The 15943-nt window shown below is 36.1% G+C and overlaps 2 protein-coding genes and 1 long non-coding RNA gene across 4 annotated transcripts in view; all 3 read left to right on the top strand.

Moving 5' to 3' along the window:
* The window catches only part of LOC139197355 (uncharacterized), a 32711-nt gene extending 27232 nt beyond the window's left edge, over positions 1–5479 (top strand). The window contains exon 6 of the long non-coding RNA XR_011582679.1: positions 5369–5479. This is a non-coding gene — a long non-coding RNA (uncharacterized lncRNA). The remainder of the gene's footprint in view (positions 1–5368) is intronic.
* Positions 5480–8696: 3217 nt separating this feature from the next.
* LOC103428456 (ras-related protein RABH1b) lies at positions 8697–12043 on the top strand. Its single transcript, XM_008366558.4, has 6 exons — positions 8697–9047; positions 10127–10197; positions 10622–10710; positions 10888–10999; positions 11408–11498; positions 11622–12043. The coding sequence occupies exons 1-6, from the start codon at positions 8931–8933 to the stop codon at positions 11766–11768; spliced, it is 627 nt and encodes a 208-aa protein (XP_008364780.3). The 5' UTR covers positions 8697–8930; the 3' UTR covers positions 11769–12043.
* A 471-nt stretch (positions 12044–12514) lies between these two features.
* On the top strand, positions 12515–15477 carry LOC103428454 (probable purine permease 11). 2 transcript variants are annotated; one of them, XM_008366556.4, is made up of 2 exons: positions 12515–12782; positions 14283–15477. In XM_008366556.4, exons 1-2 carry the CDS (start codon positions 12746–12748, stop codon positions 15356–15358), a joined length of 1113 nt encoding a protein of 370 aa, XP_008364778.2. In that variant the 5' UTR covers positions 12515–12745; the 3' UTR covers positions 15359–15477. The 2 variants fall into 2 exon arrangements, with proteins under 2 accessions (XP_008364778.2, XP_008364779.2); XM_008366557.4 differs by lacking the exon at positions 12515–12782 and adding an exon at positions 12962–13108.
* The last annotated feature ends 466 nt before the right edge of the window (positions 15478–15943 follow it).

Here is a 15943-nt window from a genome sequence, read left to right as displayed (position 1 = left end):
ATGCAAAGCATGGGTAAAATGGAGTGTTGTTGAAATGATTCAAAGTAATGATGCATGAAATCTGAAATGATGGAGGGAACAAGGAATGGTGTAACAATTAAGTGCAAGGAGGGAACATGGATGATGATAAGGTAATCTTGACTCATGTTTCTTCTTTGGTTGCTGAGCTCTTTGTCATTTTTACATTAATTCTTCTTTCTTTTTAACACATTCCAAGCCTCTTTAGTCTTCAATTTCGTCCATCCACCTTGCTCCATGCATGTGCTATCCATTCCAAGCCCAAAACTGCTCCAAAATGCACCAAAATGCACCTTATTGCTTTATAAGGCCTATGGACCTACAAACACATGAAAATAGCTTAAAATACATAATCAAGTAAGAAATAACAACATAAATGCATGAAAACAAGCTAACTCAGTCGCATAAATATGCTCCTATCAGTAAGGTTAAGGCACTTTTAGGCTTTGTTTCCTCCCTTAGATGGGCATTGGCTCTATTGACCTTGACGCGGGGAGGGGGGCTTCTGGCCACCCCTACCACGCCTTTTTTGGAGTTTTGGGCGTTGGTTCGTGCTATAGTGTGTTTCGGGCACAACAGTCGTCCTAGTAGGTCTAGCTTGATGATTCTTCATCAACAACTGATTCTGCTTTTCAGCGAGAAATAAAACAAAGATCAAATCTGAAAACTTAGTAAACTTCTGAGCTTTATATTGTTGTTGCTTGACAATATTAGTAGCATAGAAGATTTAATAGGTCTTCTCCAAAAAATGCACTTCGGTCAAAGTCTCATTACAAAACTTGAGAAGTGATCTGATTCGACAAATTTCATAATTATATTCATTCACAAACTTAAAGTCTTGGAAGCGCAAATGCTGCCAGTCATGTCTTATTTCAAGCAAGAAGATGTCCTTTTGGTGATCAAAGCAATCGGCCAAAGAGACCCATAGTTCTTGTGGATCCTCCTCAGCAAGGTACTCGATTTGCAGGGTGTCATGAATATGTCTTCAAATGAAGATCATAGCAATGGCTTTCTTAGCTTCGCCAACCAAGTTGTTCGTCTTATCTTCAACGGCAGGATGCAAATTCTTTGCAGTGAGGTGGAGCTTCACATCTTGGACCCACTTGAGGTAGTTCCTTCCAGAGACTTCCAAAGCGGTGAAGTCGAGTTTGTTCAAATTTGACATGTTCCTATCACAAAATAAAAGGTAAGATGTGATTAGTGTATTGGAGAAAAATATCAATCTATTCACGTAGGAGTAGAACATTCAGGTTCTAATAGACATGTATTGGTTAAAATTCCCATGAACAAACTTCGGGTTTTCATGGGTGATGTTTTTTAAGGAAAACTTCAGGTTTTCAAACATGGCATGTTTTTAGAAACTTCAGGTTTCAAAAATAATTATGAACTTCAGGTTCATATGTTCCTGTAGACAAACGTAAATATGTATACAGAAATATGCAACAAGGAAAATATGCAAATAGAACTTTAGGTCTATAATTATAATTGAATTAATTATTTGGACTTCCGGCCGAATTTAAAGTGTGGGTGAAAAAAATATAAAATCCAAATTGTCTAAAAAAAAAAACAATTTAAGCTCGGGGCCCAAAAACATGGGTCAAAGGTCACGGGTGGGCTGAGCAAATTTGAGCCGTGAGATCCAAACCCAAAGTTGGGCTGGAATGGTTTTGGCTGGGCTACAAGCCCACGACAAACAAGAGATGGGCCAGATCCAAGGGAAGGCCCATGAAAGGGCACATATCCGGTGCTTCCGGGACACCAAGAACCTGGGTTGGTGTCAATGTTTGGGTCGGGCCGCTTTAGGCAAGCCCAGTTTTTTTTAAAAATCCTTTTTTTTTCATACGGGCCGAACTAATAGTTTGGACCGCTGCAGACGAGCCCAAAGAAGGAAAAAATGCAGGCCTAGAAATCAAAGCCCAAATTGGGCTCAGGTTGGGACCAAAGACACCCCTGCCATAGCTGGGTGCGCTCGTCGGGAAGAAGACCAACGCCGCTGCTTCAGGTGGCAGTGTCGTGGTGCAAAAAGTCATTGCAAAGGCCGTGGATTCAACGGCAACCCATAATTTGAATGGAGAGTGAAAAACTCTCAATGTAGGAAAAACCCTAGAATTTTCTATTTTAATTTCAAAAGAAAAAAAAATCGAATTACAGGCAAGAATTCGTCGGGGACAACTTTAGGTTGTTGGGAGAGTAGCCAGAGGTGGCTGGGCATGGCTGCAAGCCATACTACTCGACAGTGTCAAGGTGGGCGACGCCTTTTAGGCGTTGGGTTTGGGTTTTAGGCTTGGAGCCGTAGCTCCAGGGTGGATTCTCGACTTGGGGGTGGCCCATCGGCATGGATGGGTTTCAAAAAAACCCTAAACAAAATCTTTTATAATTTTTTTCAATTTCACATTTTAATTCAATGCATATTTATATAATTTAATGCATAAGCAGTTATTTGATGCAATTCATGGCAATATCAAATTCACATAATTCAACAATTATGGATATAATGCATACACAATTTATGTAGAATCTAAAATTCGAAAAGCGTAAAGTTGGATCATGCATTATGGTTAATGTTCATGCTATCAGGGTTACAAAAATCTTGTTTTGGAAGAACCTGATTGCTTGATGATATGGATGAAATAGTTGGATGCAGGAAGCTTCAACGTCAGATTCCTAAGCACAACGGTATTAGCGTGTTGATAATGTGTTATATCCTATTTTATCTGACAAGGGGAAGGGGACCGGCGACAAAGAAAGAGAGTGGAGAGAGATGTGTTTGTAAAATTGCTTAGAGGGATTATGTGTTATTCCTCCTTATGTAGTAACTATATTTATAGTAATAAGAGGGAGAAGAAATCCTTCATCCCGAAGGAATACAAGTCCATATAGGAAAGAATAACTAAAATAAAATATAATCTAGGATTTATACAATCACACTTAAATCAGGAAAATTTATAACAAAAACTAGACTATGAATTATATTACACGATATGTATTGAAGAGAATGGTAAGGGTCATGGGCTTTTATGCCACTAAAGGACCATGAGTCATGGGCCTTTATGCCACTAAAGGACAATGGGCTTTGCGCACCGTTCATGGTACTGGTCATGGGCTATCTGGGTTGCTCATGATATATATTATAAGCTCTCTAAACTGCCCATAATATTTTCTGTCATCAAGCCATACTAGGTTCAATGTGACAAAGCATCGACATTATAGATTCTCTCATTGGGTGTTCAGCGCATATGCACTCTTAACAACAGGGACCTTCATAACTACTTGCTGGAAAGATTTGGGAGACTGACATGCATCACCAAGAATTATCTAGTATGCTCTGCAGCTTCTTTTCCTAACTGTCTGTTAAGGTTTTTCACTATAAATAGTCAGGTCAAATAGAGGAAACGGTAATTGCCACTTACTACTTAGAACTACCTCAAGTTCTCTTTTCTCTCTTTACTATTATGACTTAGGCATTGGAGGCCCTTGGCGAACATCATCCTTCCTTTTTCAGGATGTTCGTCAACTAGGCTAACAGTGTTCATTCTTTTGCATGTGAAATTTCGTCAAATTAGTCGTGTACAAAATTTGCATCTTCATATAGAGCAATATTAGCCTTGGGTCGACCATTTGTCTGGCTCGTGAGTTTTAACCATTCGAAAAACATTCCTTCCGTAACCGCTCTAATCTTGGGATATGATGTTTGCAAAATCAACTCATTTTAGAACGTTCATCCCTTTTTGGATTAACTAACTTCGATCCTTATCTTTGTGAATTTCTCCACGCACTAATCTTCTCTAGATCTCTTTAGAATGTCTGCGGACCTTCTTCTTTGGTGAAGCATGGACCTTGATTACATCATGTTGGACGTCAATTACTCTTCCGACCTTGATCCTTGCTAATTAGAGATTTTCCATGCAAGGATCTTCTCAAGGTCTCTTCGTTTCTGGACCACGGACTTTGACAAACATTTAATTTAAAGTCTTAAGCATGACTTGATTTCTGAGACTAATCATGTACCACACCAAAGTAGTGACTTTGGGATTTGAACAAGTTATTTCTACACTTGAATAGATTGGTGCGACTACACTATTGTAATGACATCAACTCATTTTGGTCAGTGTTCTAAAAATCGTCCTAGGTGCTCGATAGTGGGGTTTTGTGGCAATTTTAGGCAAAACGGTAACTAGAATCGGGGAGGGACTAGGTGGTTCCAAGTTTTTTATTATTATTATTATAATTAACTATTTAAGTTAATATGGGTAACGCATAACCAGCCTAAAGGAATTTGTTAAATTAATTCAGTTGTGAAAACCTTTTTTATTTTTATTTATTTTTTTGTAATTTGTTAATTTGCTTACTGAGCTAATTGTCTTTTATTGTATTTTATCTTATTTTATTCATAGAAGTATATTTTTTTAAGGTTAAATAGATACTTATTTATACGATATAATAATAAATTTACTTAAATATATCTAAGCGCTAGGCCTCAACCTGCCGTCCGCTTAGCACTTAGGCCATCTCCAACCGAAGGGTCCAGAGGGCCAGAGGGCCGAAAATAGCCCTAAAACCGTCTCCAACCGAGGGCTAGGCCAGAGGGCTCTGGAATCTGGGAGGGTCCCACGGGATCGGAGAGGGCTGGCTGCTTTCGGCCAGCCAGCCAGCCCGCTGGCTGGCTATTTTTTTTTTAATATTTCCTATTGCTGTCGGTTAAAACCGACAGCATTAAAGGGTTTGTTTTTTTTTTAATAGTTCTGCTATTAGTGTCGGTTATAACCGACACTAATAGTTTGAATGTTTTTTAATACAACGGCTAGTAGCCGTTGTATTATTAGGCCTTTTTTTTTTTTTTTTTAAACTTTTTTTTTTCCCTTTTTTTTTCCTTTTCATATTAATCAAATTTTGTTTCAAATTTTTTTTCAATTCTATTTTACAAAATTTGTTTCAATTTTTTTTTAAATTCTATTTTTTTCCTATAACTTCTATTTTACAAAATTTGATTCATATTTTATTTCCTATAACTTCTATTTCACAAAATTTGTTTCATAATTTTTTTCAATTCTATTTTTTTCCTAGGACATTTATACAACATTAAATTAAATTAAGTAACATGAAACAACATTAAACAATATGAAATAACATTAAATAACATTAACCAACATACAAATTATACAACATAAAACCAACATAAATTTGATTCATATTTTATTTCCTATAACTTCTATTTCACAAGATTTGAATTTAAATTGTAGTTTTTAAATAATAAATTATGTTTGGCCCTATGACCCTCGGTTGGAGACGGTTTTTTGTGACAGGGCTAAAACGAGCCCTCTGGCCCTCTGGCCCTCGGTTGGAGACGGAGGCAAATATGGCCATGTACTGTTCATTAAAATATTAATATCTTGGAGAATCTTGGAGGGCCAGAGGGCTAAAACGAGCCCTCTGGCCAGCCATCGGTTGGAGATGGCCTTAGCATCTTTTAGAACTTTGATCCAAACCATATTTCAATGTAGATTAGGGCTCGTTCAAGGATCTCAGCGTAAACGCTATGTAAGATGTACATGGGAGTATTAGGCCAATTGGACCACTAATTGACGCCAATAACTAGTTAGATTGAATGGTGTGAATCTGGGAACAAACGGTACACTACCACCTCATGTAGTACTGGAATCCATAAAGAAGGGTATAAGTCTGTCATCAATGTTTGGTGGATGCTTCCTATATTTAAGTAGGAACATACATTTTGAAGAAAGAAAAAAATAGTTTTACATATTTTTGAACATTTAGATTTTATATGGGGAAGTTTCATATAAGTCCAATTTTTTTAACCAATATTAGGAATAGTCATGTTTCTTAAAATAATTCCATCCCTTAAATTTAAGATTATTTTATTATCAATAAGTATTATTTATTGATAAGATTTATTATGAAGACAAGGGGGGGGGATAAGATTTATTATAAAAATTAATTTCTTTTTAATTATCTCTTTAATTATTATTTTTTATTATTTTTTGTTCTTCTGTTCCAGACCCCATTTATAAATTTTCTTTTATAATCAACCTATATCACAGGTCGATTGCATTTATCTACCTGTATAAAATATATGTATTTATAATTAACATGTATCACTACTCAATGCATCTTACTTGCAGATATTATGTTTTTGTATTTTGTAATTAGGTTTCATAGCTCGTTTATAAGTAGAATATTCATTTAATTGTCTATCTACCTATGCCAAAGGTTTTTGGTCATAGTCTACCTATAACCCAGATTAATCGTATTATACTTATATATATATATATATATATATATATATATCTTTATCACAAAAGTTAATGAATTTAAAAAAATTTCATCTAAAAAAACGAATAATTGATACAACAATATGTAATTAGATAACTGGACCTAGTCCCAAAAACAACCTACACTTTTGGACCTAGATCTAAAAGCCCCATTTTATAGTAACACAGTGTCCTAAATAAAAGTGATGTGGAAGCATTTTAATTAATAAATGGCGTGGAAGATGAGGTGGATTTTAACTTATAAAATACAATGTCTAAGGGAGCATTTTTGCTCACCACCATAAAATATGGTGTATGCTCACCATACACCTAATCAATTAACACTTGTCATTTCATTTAATCTTGGTTAATTTTTTTCAAAATTGAAAATGTGACATTTAATGTGAAAGTTAACTAAAGTTAGGTGAAATAACACGTGTCAATTGATTAGGTTTATGGTGAGCATACACCATAATTATTATGGTGAGCAAAAATGCTCCCTATGTCTAATGAAGATAAAGTTGGTAACCCATAACCTACCTAAAGGAATTTGTTAAATTAATTCAATTGTGAAAACCATTTTTATATTTGTAATTTGTTAATTTGCTTACTGATATTATTGGCTTTTGGCTTTTAAATTGTATATTTGCTTACTAAGCTTATTGACTTTTATTGCATTTTACCCTTATTTTGTTCACAATACAAGTATAGTTTTTTTTAAAGGTTAAATAAACATTTATTTATATGATATAATAATAAATTTACTTAAATCTGCATAGGCGCTAGGCCCCAGATTGCCGCTTGATTAGCACTTACCATCTTTTAGAACTTTGACCCAAATCATATTTCAATGTAGACTAGGGTTCAGTCTAGAATCTCGGCGTAAACCCTATGTAAGCCATACATTCCCGTATTAGGCTAATTGGACCACTAATTTAAAGCCCATAACTAGTTAGATTGGATGGTGTAAATTTGGGGGAAAAAAATGCGCTACCATCTCATCTGGTACTGGGGTCCATGAAGAAGGGGATAAGTTTGTCATCAATGTTTGGTGGATACTTCCTATTTTAAATAGGAACATACATTTTGGAAAATATTTAGATTTTATAATGACCAAGTGTCTGAAATAAGAGTGATGTGGAAACATTTTAATTACTAAATAACGTGGAAGATGAGGTGAATTTTAACATACAAAATAAAATAAGCCTAATGAAGATAATGACGAAAAGATCGTGAAAGTCATGACTCAGGAGGGAGGAATTGTTGAAGAACTTGAGAGGGAGGCAAAGGCTTTATTTATTTATTTATTTTATTTCACTATTATTAAGGGGGAGGGTTCGACACTATTACAATAATTTTAAGGAAGGGGGGAGTTCTAACCCGGGACGTATGGGTAGCAATCTCATTACCCTATCTACTAAGATATTAAATCACATGCAAGGGCAAAAAGACTTGATGCTTTGAATATCTTGCATCTTCACTACATGTCGCTTTGATTCGATTAGTACTAATTTTGATGAACATAAAAACAAAGCAATTAATCTAATCCTACACTCAGTCTCTTGAATTTTTGTTAGGTTAAGTATATTAAACCTAACCCTAATTCTTCATTCTTCTTGTCTTGGTGTGATAAATTAGGTTGTACAAATATCTACCTCATGGTGACATTCTAGGGTTAGGATTTAATAGTTTGCAACTAACAAAACATTGAAGAGGCAGATAGTGTAGAGAATGAACCGTGTAAAATGGCAATGGAACCGATACATATCAGAAAACAAAAAACCGATGAGAATTGTATTGCATGTGATTTGAAAGACATTTTTTTGAACTAATGATTGCACCAATCTTCGTGGATGAAGGCTCCTATGCGTGTAGGAGTTGTGCTTGTTCACGAGAATGCATTCCTCGTCAAGTTAGTTTGGAGGGTACGGACACACTCATAGTTTGGAAGGATGTTAACCCAAATTCAAATTTACATCTCCCTACTAAAGCATAAATTATAATTATAACATTTATAAAACAAATATAAATACTAGGTAAATAGGGTCCCGGTAGATTAACCCTTTATATAAATTTGTTAGATTTTTATATGTAAGAACTAATCGTTAATTATCCAAACCACTTAGGAGTTAAGTAAGATTTAAATATACGTTTTACATCTCAACTTACATGAGATAAAATAATTTTTTTTGTTTTACTTTTGGCAAAAAGAAGAACTTTAATTTTTTTTTTTTCATAAAAGGATTGAGGGGAGGAAGGAGTCTGGTTAAGTCACACTATGAACAATTTAATTTGGTATCGAATTCTTCATTTACAAGATTTAAACCTATAATAGAAATATCACCAGACTGTAATACTATTGACGAAAAGGAGAATATTTTAACATAAATAATTTTTCCATTTCTTGGAAAAACCTCCCCTCAAGCCAATTTCACGTGCAAAATGCACTCTCTCCGTCTCTCCCCTCTCTATCTCTGCCAATCACCGATATATAAATACGCACCCAACCGAAATCAAAGGAAAAATAAAATACAAAAAAATAGAGAATTTCGAACGAGGCTCCGAGATCTCGATTTGTCCGTTAAATCTCTGGCGAGATCTCGACCTTGAACCCGATCCGATCCGCATAGATCCGAAATCACCATGGCTCCCGTTTCGGCTCTCGCCAAGTACAAGCTCGTCTTCCTGGGGGACCAGTCCGTCGGTAAAACCAGCATCATCACTCGCTTCATGTACGACAAGTTCGACAACACCTATCAGGTAATTGGATTACACCCCTTTCCTATTCTTCTGCAATTTCTGTGTGATCTTCCGATTCTTCAATCCTTTTCTGTTTCATTTCTGTCAACATTTGCTACGAACTGCAGCAATGTCTTGTAATTGATTGATGGTAGGTTTCTAGGTGGCGATTGCTTTCGGTTACGGTATTAGTGTTGAAACGAACTAGTGTGGGCTGTGATTGCTGTCGAATTTCAAATTCTTTCGGGTGTTGAAAATTGCGTTATGTATGTGTCAAATTTGTGAATAATGCTGGTTTGGTTTGTGGGGATACAAAGACTGGTTGCTGTACTGTAGTGGCGTTAATCTGACTTGTATTTTTCGAAAATTCGTTCTGGGACTAATGTGGCGGCTTATGTGATTGGGGCGGTACCGTGTCTGCCAACTGGTTCAGTACATTAGGGCATTCTTGTCTCTTTCTCTTGAAATGTGCTAATTGGATTACTACATGTGAAAATAAATAAGTAAAAGAGAAGGGTTGATTGGGAGATGGACGCTAATCAACTGAATTTGTAGCGGTTGTAATGGGTAGCACTAGTGTAAAATTGTAGATGGTTATGATCATTTAGTTCACTTTGGAGTGGGGAAGAAGAATTAAACAAAGATCTTACTACTTTGTTCGCATATTGCAACAGTAAATTCTAAACATCTATTGACCGGTATGGGTGGGGCTGAGATTCGAAAAAAGCTTGAGGCAGGCATTGACAGGGATGTGGGGAAATGGGTGTCACCCTTCCCGCAATTGGATCCTTAAATAAGGAACTATTTCTTAAATGTTAATGTATAAAGCCTGAAAATAGATCCTTTGAAAATACTTCTTTGTGTGTTTGTATATGTATATTGTATATTCGGTTGTTGCTTATCTCTTTTAGTAACTGGTCAGATATATTGATTACCTTTTTTTTTTTGTTGGGATTGTGTAATTTTTTTGTTTGTAAAATGTCATTCATTTTTCTTACATTTCTGTACTGATATCTATTCTCAATACTCAACCTACATGTTGTTAATTATTTGTTCAAGTTTTCTCTTTCTTAGCTTGTATGTTTATTTGTTACAACCAGGCTACCATCGGCATTGATTTTCTGTCAAAGACAATGTATCTTGAAGATCGAACTGTTCGGTTGCAGCTCTGGTTAGTCTTTATCCCTTTATTTAGTTTTTGGTCCTGTAGATGTTATCTTTTTCTTCCTAATTTTTGTGACCAATTGATGGAGTATAACTCCCGTTTTCATGTATAAGGTTAAGTTTTCATTTTGACATGATCTTGCTCGGCATTCTCATTCCATGATGTTATGTTAGTTTACTGTTGACTTAAATGAATGGTTATTAGGCTTCTTTTATACAAGATATTGACCCTTGGCACTCAGTAGTACTCATTCTAAGCACTCGAGCCACATTTCACATTTCATTTTTAAACATTTGCTCTGAAGTTGTGGGGTTGTTTTATAGTTCTCTCAGTGATTAGCAGGGTTTACTTAAGTCATCCTAGAACAAGATTGGCATTGTGGGAATATTTTTTATCCCGTGATACATAAACTCTTAAAAATTTTGAACAGGGATACTGCTGGGCAGGAAAGGTTCAGGAGTCTCATTCCTAGCTACATCAGGGATTCCTCTGTGGCTGTCATTGTATATGATGTTGCAAGTATGATCTCTCTTTCTTTCTCTCTCTCTCTCTCTCTCTCAAAAGTAACTTTATTGGAGTTGAAGTTTGTATCTTTCTGATTTATTGGACTTGAAGTTTGTATCTTTCTGATTAAATGACTGGGATTTCATGTTTGATGAATTTCACTAACCATTTTTGGCTCATTCTTATGTGTAGGCAGACAATCATTCTTAAACACTTCCAAGTGGATTGAAGAGGTTCGCACTGAGCGGGGAAGTGATGTTATCATTGTACTTGTTGGAAACAAAACAGATCTTGTAGACAAAAGGTAGTGATTTGTTTTCTTCTTTGCAGTAAGTTATAAAGAATGTTGATTCTCGTGTTTCCTACTTCAATTTCACTTTTTAGTTTGATAGTCTTGTACATGTGGACGTGGTCTGCATGGCAACGATGACATGTTCATTTAGTGCAACTTTTTTCCTATTATTTCATTTTCATACTTGACCAATCTGAGCACTTTAGGAAGATGTTTTTTTATCAAGCTGTGTGGATGTTCATTCGTAAAACATGTATGGTGAATACGTGCTTGGTACTGTAGATGGGAACGAGGAGGGTGGTACAAGTTTTCCCTTCAGATCGTATCTCATTGTCAGTTAGGCTAGCTAGCTTCTTGCACTTGATTTTTCTTGCCACTTCTGGTGCTCATATTTGGGGTGTATTGTGGATGGATGGACAGGCAAGTTTCCATAGAGGAAGGAGAAGCCAAAGCTCGTGACCTCAATGTTATGTTTATCGAGACCAGTGCCAAGGCTGGCTTCAATATCAAGGTAAGCTAGATTTCTGCTCAGCGAGAGGTATCATACTCTACTCCCTTAATGCCGGTGATTGTGCTACTGTTCAGTACTTGCTATATACGTAGATTTAAATTAAATCTGTTATTCCCACAACAGGCACTGTTTCGGAAGATTGCCGCAGCTTTACCAGGAATGGAAACACTTTCTTCAACGAAGCAAGAGGACATGGTTGATGTGAACCTGAAGTCTTCGAACGCAAGTTCATCACAGTCGCAGGCACAGTCAGGCGGATGCGCTTGTTAATTTTTACATGGGTATTAAACTGAATTTTTTTTTTTTTTTTTGCCCCGTTCCTTGTATGCCGCTTTGATCCTACTATCTGTAAAGTTAGTTGCTGTCTGAGTTCCACCATTTTGTAGCATTTGGGGTTTTGTGTTTGGTTGATTGTTAGCAAGTGTACACTGTTTGGGTAAGTTTAGAATATCAGACTTTCAGACTCGGTTAAAAGTAATTAAAAGAAACATTTACATTTTTTTTTCTGCAAACTAATTTTAATAAATTCGGATGGTTGTATTGTATGGGTATGTTCGGAAAGTTTCGCACTATTTTAGTTATTGGCATGCGCTCGAGCTGATTACTGTCGAATCAGAAAAATAAATTGGTATTGAACTTATTATTCATAGAATCAAACCAGGCTTTTGGTTTACAAGTGAAGAGGAACATCTTTAAAACCGACTTCTATTTGGATTTCCTTCCGTTGTTTTCAATTACTGAAATCCAAATGATGATCATTTTTACACATTTATGGTTTGTTTGGAATTGCATTTAAAATGGTTCAAAGCGTTTTTGGATCAAGCCTTTGTAAAAATGCAAGTGAATTTTGAAAAAGCGTTTTGAAGTGATTCTTATAAGAAACTGTTTTGCAGGAAGTACTTCAAGTGCTTTTAGAAATAAAAAATATTGTACTTTAATAATTCAAAAACATTTTTTTTATAAGCGTTTTTAGTCATTTTAAATGCACTTCCAAACTAGTCTTTAATTGAGATAACACAAAGCCAGCAAGAAGCATCCAAACCAAAACAAATCCAGAACGTGACCAAATCTCTGCTCTAAAATCATTAGTCACAGTTGGTAATGTGGTGGCCACATATCAAATACCAATAATACCCCCGCGGCCCAATCAGAGGTTGGTGTTGGATTCACAGGTCTCTTCTTTCCCTCTGGCTCCTCGGTTCTCAAAAGAGTCTCTTCTGCTTTTCTCTGTGCCGCGCAGATATCTGATGGGTTCACACGCGGCAGAATCGGATTGGTGGAGAGGTATGTAAAGTACAGTATTTGTTTGGCTTTTTGAGTTGTATATTCCTACGACTCTGTTTTTCTCTGAAAACTCGCCACTGTTTTCGAAACATGTCTAAAATTCGATTCTGGAAGAACACCAAAACAGTAAATAAAAAGTATAAAATAAAATTGTGAAAATTTTGTGTGATTAAGATTAAGTTATAACCTCTTAATTCCAATCTTAACTATGATAATAACACTGCCCACCGATTACTGCCGCTCCACCTCCACCACTTAAAAAAGTCTTTCATTCAGTCACGCCAACGCCAACCCTAACCCTAACTAAACAAACATGGCCATGCCAGGTCTCTCTCTCTCGTTTTTTTATTTATTATTTTATGTATAATTTTATGTTTTTGTGTTGAGTTGTGAAGATTACTGGAGAAATTAGATATGGGTTTTGTTTATTTTGATTAACATGTTATTGGGTTTCATTAGAATAATCAGAATCTGAGGCTTCATTTGGTTCGCTGGCCGACTGTACGTATGCGAACAAGAACAGAATAGGATGCAAAGCTTAAATTTTGGTCACTTAAATAAAAGTTTTTTTTTTTTAATTTTTTTTTTTCAAGTTACAATCAATCACTCACATGAAACTTCCAATTGGGTTTCCGATTTTCGGCTTCTTTTTTGTTTCCACAAACTGGTTCTTTTAATTCATTTATTAACTTTTCTATGCTTCTGGTGATTACTGTATGCTTTTAGCTGGTTAGTTTTGGATTTGAATCTGTTATGCTTTTAGCTGGTTATTGTTAAGTATGTATTTGTTACGCAATTGACTTCTTGAATGTTTAATTGATTGAAAGATATCCTATACGAAGGTCTGGATCTTTTCAATGTTTCATTTGATTACTGTTTGGCCTGCGCCTCGCTTAAATTTGCACTTGCAGGCAATGTTGTTGAAATTGAAGAATGCTAAATGAATTTTACAAACACATTTATGTTAGTGCTTATGAATGAATCCCTTCATCAAAATGGTCCCGGGCATTTGATGAATGGAAAGAAGTGATGACCATAAAAAGGCCTTTATTTTATGTTTGAATCTTAGAGTCACCGTCATTTGAAAAGGAACGTGTTCAATGTTGCGGCTTGTGATTTGTTTGCCAACCAGATAGAAGCTAACTTGCATATGCTTTTGTATTTGCAAGAAACATGATGCAACAAAAGTTTAAATCATCAGTTGTGTAAGTCATATTAATTTCAAAGATTATGGAAGGACTATATTGACTACACATATGAGGAAATAAGAGCGTTGTTACTTGCATCTTGACCAATAATTTCTATATAAATTCTAGCTCTGATATTTACCAGATCTGTACCAAACCTTGAAATGTAGATAAAAATCTCTGTATAGATGCCATGTTTTCTGATTACATGTTTCATGATTCTCCTCTTTTTAATGCTTTAGTTTCTGGTTGTAACCATTCGATGAACTGTAACCTTAATAATTTGTTTACATGTGTGTGTATGTAAATACAGATAGCCAGGAATCGATTTTACCCAGAGATGGAACTGTGATTGAGCAAACACTATTTGTTAAACTTGGTCGTTGGCAGTGGTGGTTTTTGGTGGTACTCAACGTCGTCTTCCTCCTTGTGGGGCAGTCTGCTGCAGTTTTACTGGGAAGATTCTATTATGACCAGGGTGGCAATAGTAAGTGGTTGGCTACTCTTGTCCAAACTGCAGCCTTCCCAGTCCTTTTCATCCCGCTTTATTTTCTTCCTTCATCCAAAGAACAAGCAACTTCTTCAAACCCGCCTTCCATTAAAGTTCTTGCCTTGGTTTACTTCTCTATTGGAGTGCTCTTAGCTGGTGACAACATGTTGTATTCTGTCGGACTCTTGTACCTATCTGCCTCCACTTATTCCCTCATATGCGCAACTCAGTTAGCTTTTAATGCAGTTTTCTCGTACTTCCTCAACTCTCAGAAGTTCACAATGCTAATTCTTAATTCAGTGATTATCGTGTCATTCTCAGCAGCTCTTATTGCCGTCGATGATGATTCTGGAGGACCAACAGGAGTCTCAAAGGGGAAATATATCCTTGGCTTCATCTGTACCATTGGAGCCTCTGCACTGTACTCTCTTTTGCTTTCCCTCATGCAGCTTTCTTTCCAAAAGGTTTTAAAAAAGGAAACGTTTTCTGTGGTTCTGGAGATGCAAATCTATACGGCCCTGGTCGCTACTTGTGCTGCAATTGTAGGTCTTTTTGCAAGTGGGGAATGGAGGAGTTTGAATGGGGAAATGGAAAACTATGGCAAGGGACGAGTTTCTTACGTGATGACCCTAGTTTGGACAGCTGTGGCTTGGCAAATTTGTTCTGTTGGTGTCGTGGGCTTAATTTTCGTGGTTTCTTCTCTCTTCTCCAATGTAATCAGTACTCTCTCTTTGGCTGTTACTCCTATAGCCGCTGTGATAATCTTCCATGACAAGATGAACGGTGCCAAGGTAATTGCTATGCTTCTGGCTCTTTGGGGTTTCGCCTCTTATATTTATCAGAACTATCTCGATGACTCTAAGGCAAGAAGAAGACTAACTGATGCTAGGGAACCATAAAATGATTCCTCGATTTAATGGAAATGATAAAACTACACAGGAATTGAATTGTTTATATCTCACTAAATTCTATAGAAATGTATTCATTTAGTATTCGATCAATGGCTCACATTTAAGCATATTGTTTATCGTTACTTTGGTTGGAGAATTATTTTATGTCATTACGATAACATTAGTTCTTTCGTTGCTCAGTAAGATTGATGATTCACGGTCGTCTAACATGATACAAGTTGTAAAAATAGATAAAACTATGACAGAAACTATCACGGGATGCAGCTATTCTTGTGTCGTAGGTAATGTTGATTTCGATCCCTAAACCGTACCGTCTAAATATGTCTTATAGGGAGCCTTACATGATCTGGTTATGAATAATCTGCGGTAGTACTAACAACGATGATTTGTGTGAATGACCTGCATTAGAATCCCACACAAGTTTATGAGTATTATGATATGCAGCCTATTCTCGTACTGATTAGGCAAAATTGTCTTGTTCATTTGAGCTACATTAGGATTTGTCAAAGAAATACCAAGATAGAAGCAAGCACAGCCAGCAATATCCAGCCAAGCATAAGAAGAGCTCAAATG

Source organism: Malus domestica, chromosome 07, assembly GCF_042453785.1.
Source record: "Malus domestica chromosome 07, GDT2T_hap1".
NCBI lineage: Eukaryota > Viridiplantae > Streptophyta > Magnoliopsida > Rosales > Rosaceae > Malus > Malus domestica.
Note: the sequence above shows the minus strand (reverse complement) of the source record. Positions and strands in the feature narration are given on the sequence as shown.

Excerpts from the sequence above, each read along its gene's own strand:
- LOC103428456 (XM_008366558.4), top strand. The coding sequence starts at position 8,931 with ATGGCTCCCGTTTCGGCTCTCGCCAAGTACAAGCTCGTCTTCCTGGGG. Across the intron at positions 10,198-10,621 it reads ACTGTTCGGTTGCAGCTCTG|GGATACTGCTGGGCAGGAAA; the intron begins GTTAGTCTTTAT and ends AATTTTGAACAG. Across the intron at positions 11,000-11,407 it reads ACAGATCTTGTAGACAAAAG|GCAAGTTTCCATAGAGGAAG; the intron begins GTAGTGATTTGT and ends ATGGATGGACAG.
- LOC103428454 (XM_008366556.4), top strand. The coding sequence starts at position 12,746 with ATGGGTTCACACGCGGCAGAATCGGATTGGTGGAGAG. Across the intron at positions 12,783-14,282 it reads AGAATCGGATTGGTGGAGAG|ATAGCCAGGAATCGATTTTA; the intron begins GTATGTAAAGTA and ends ATGTAAATACAG.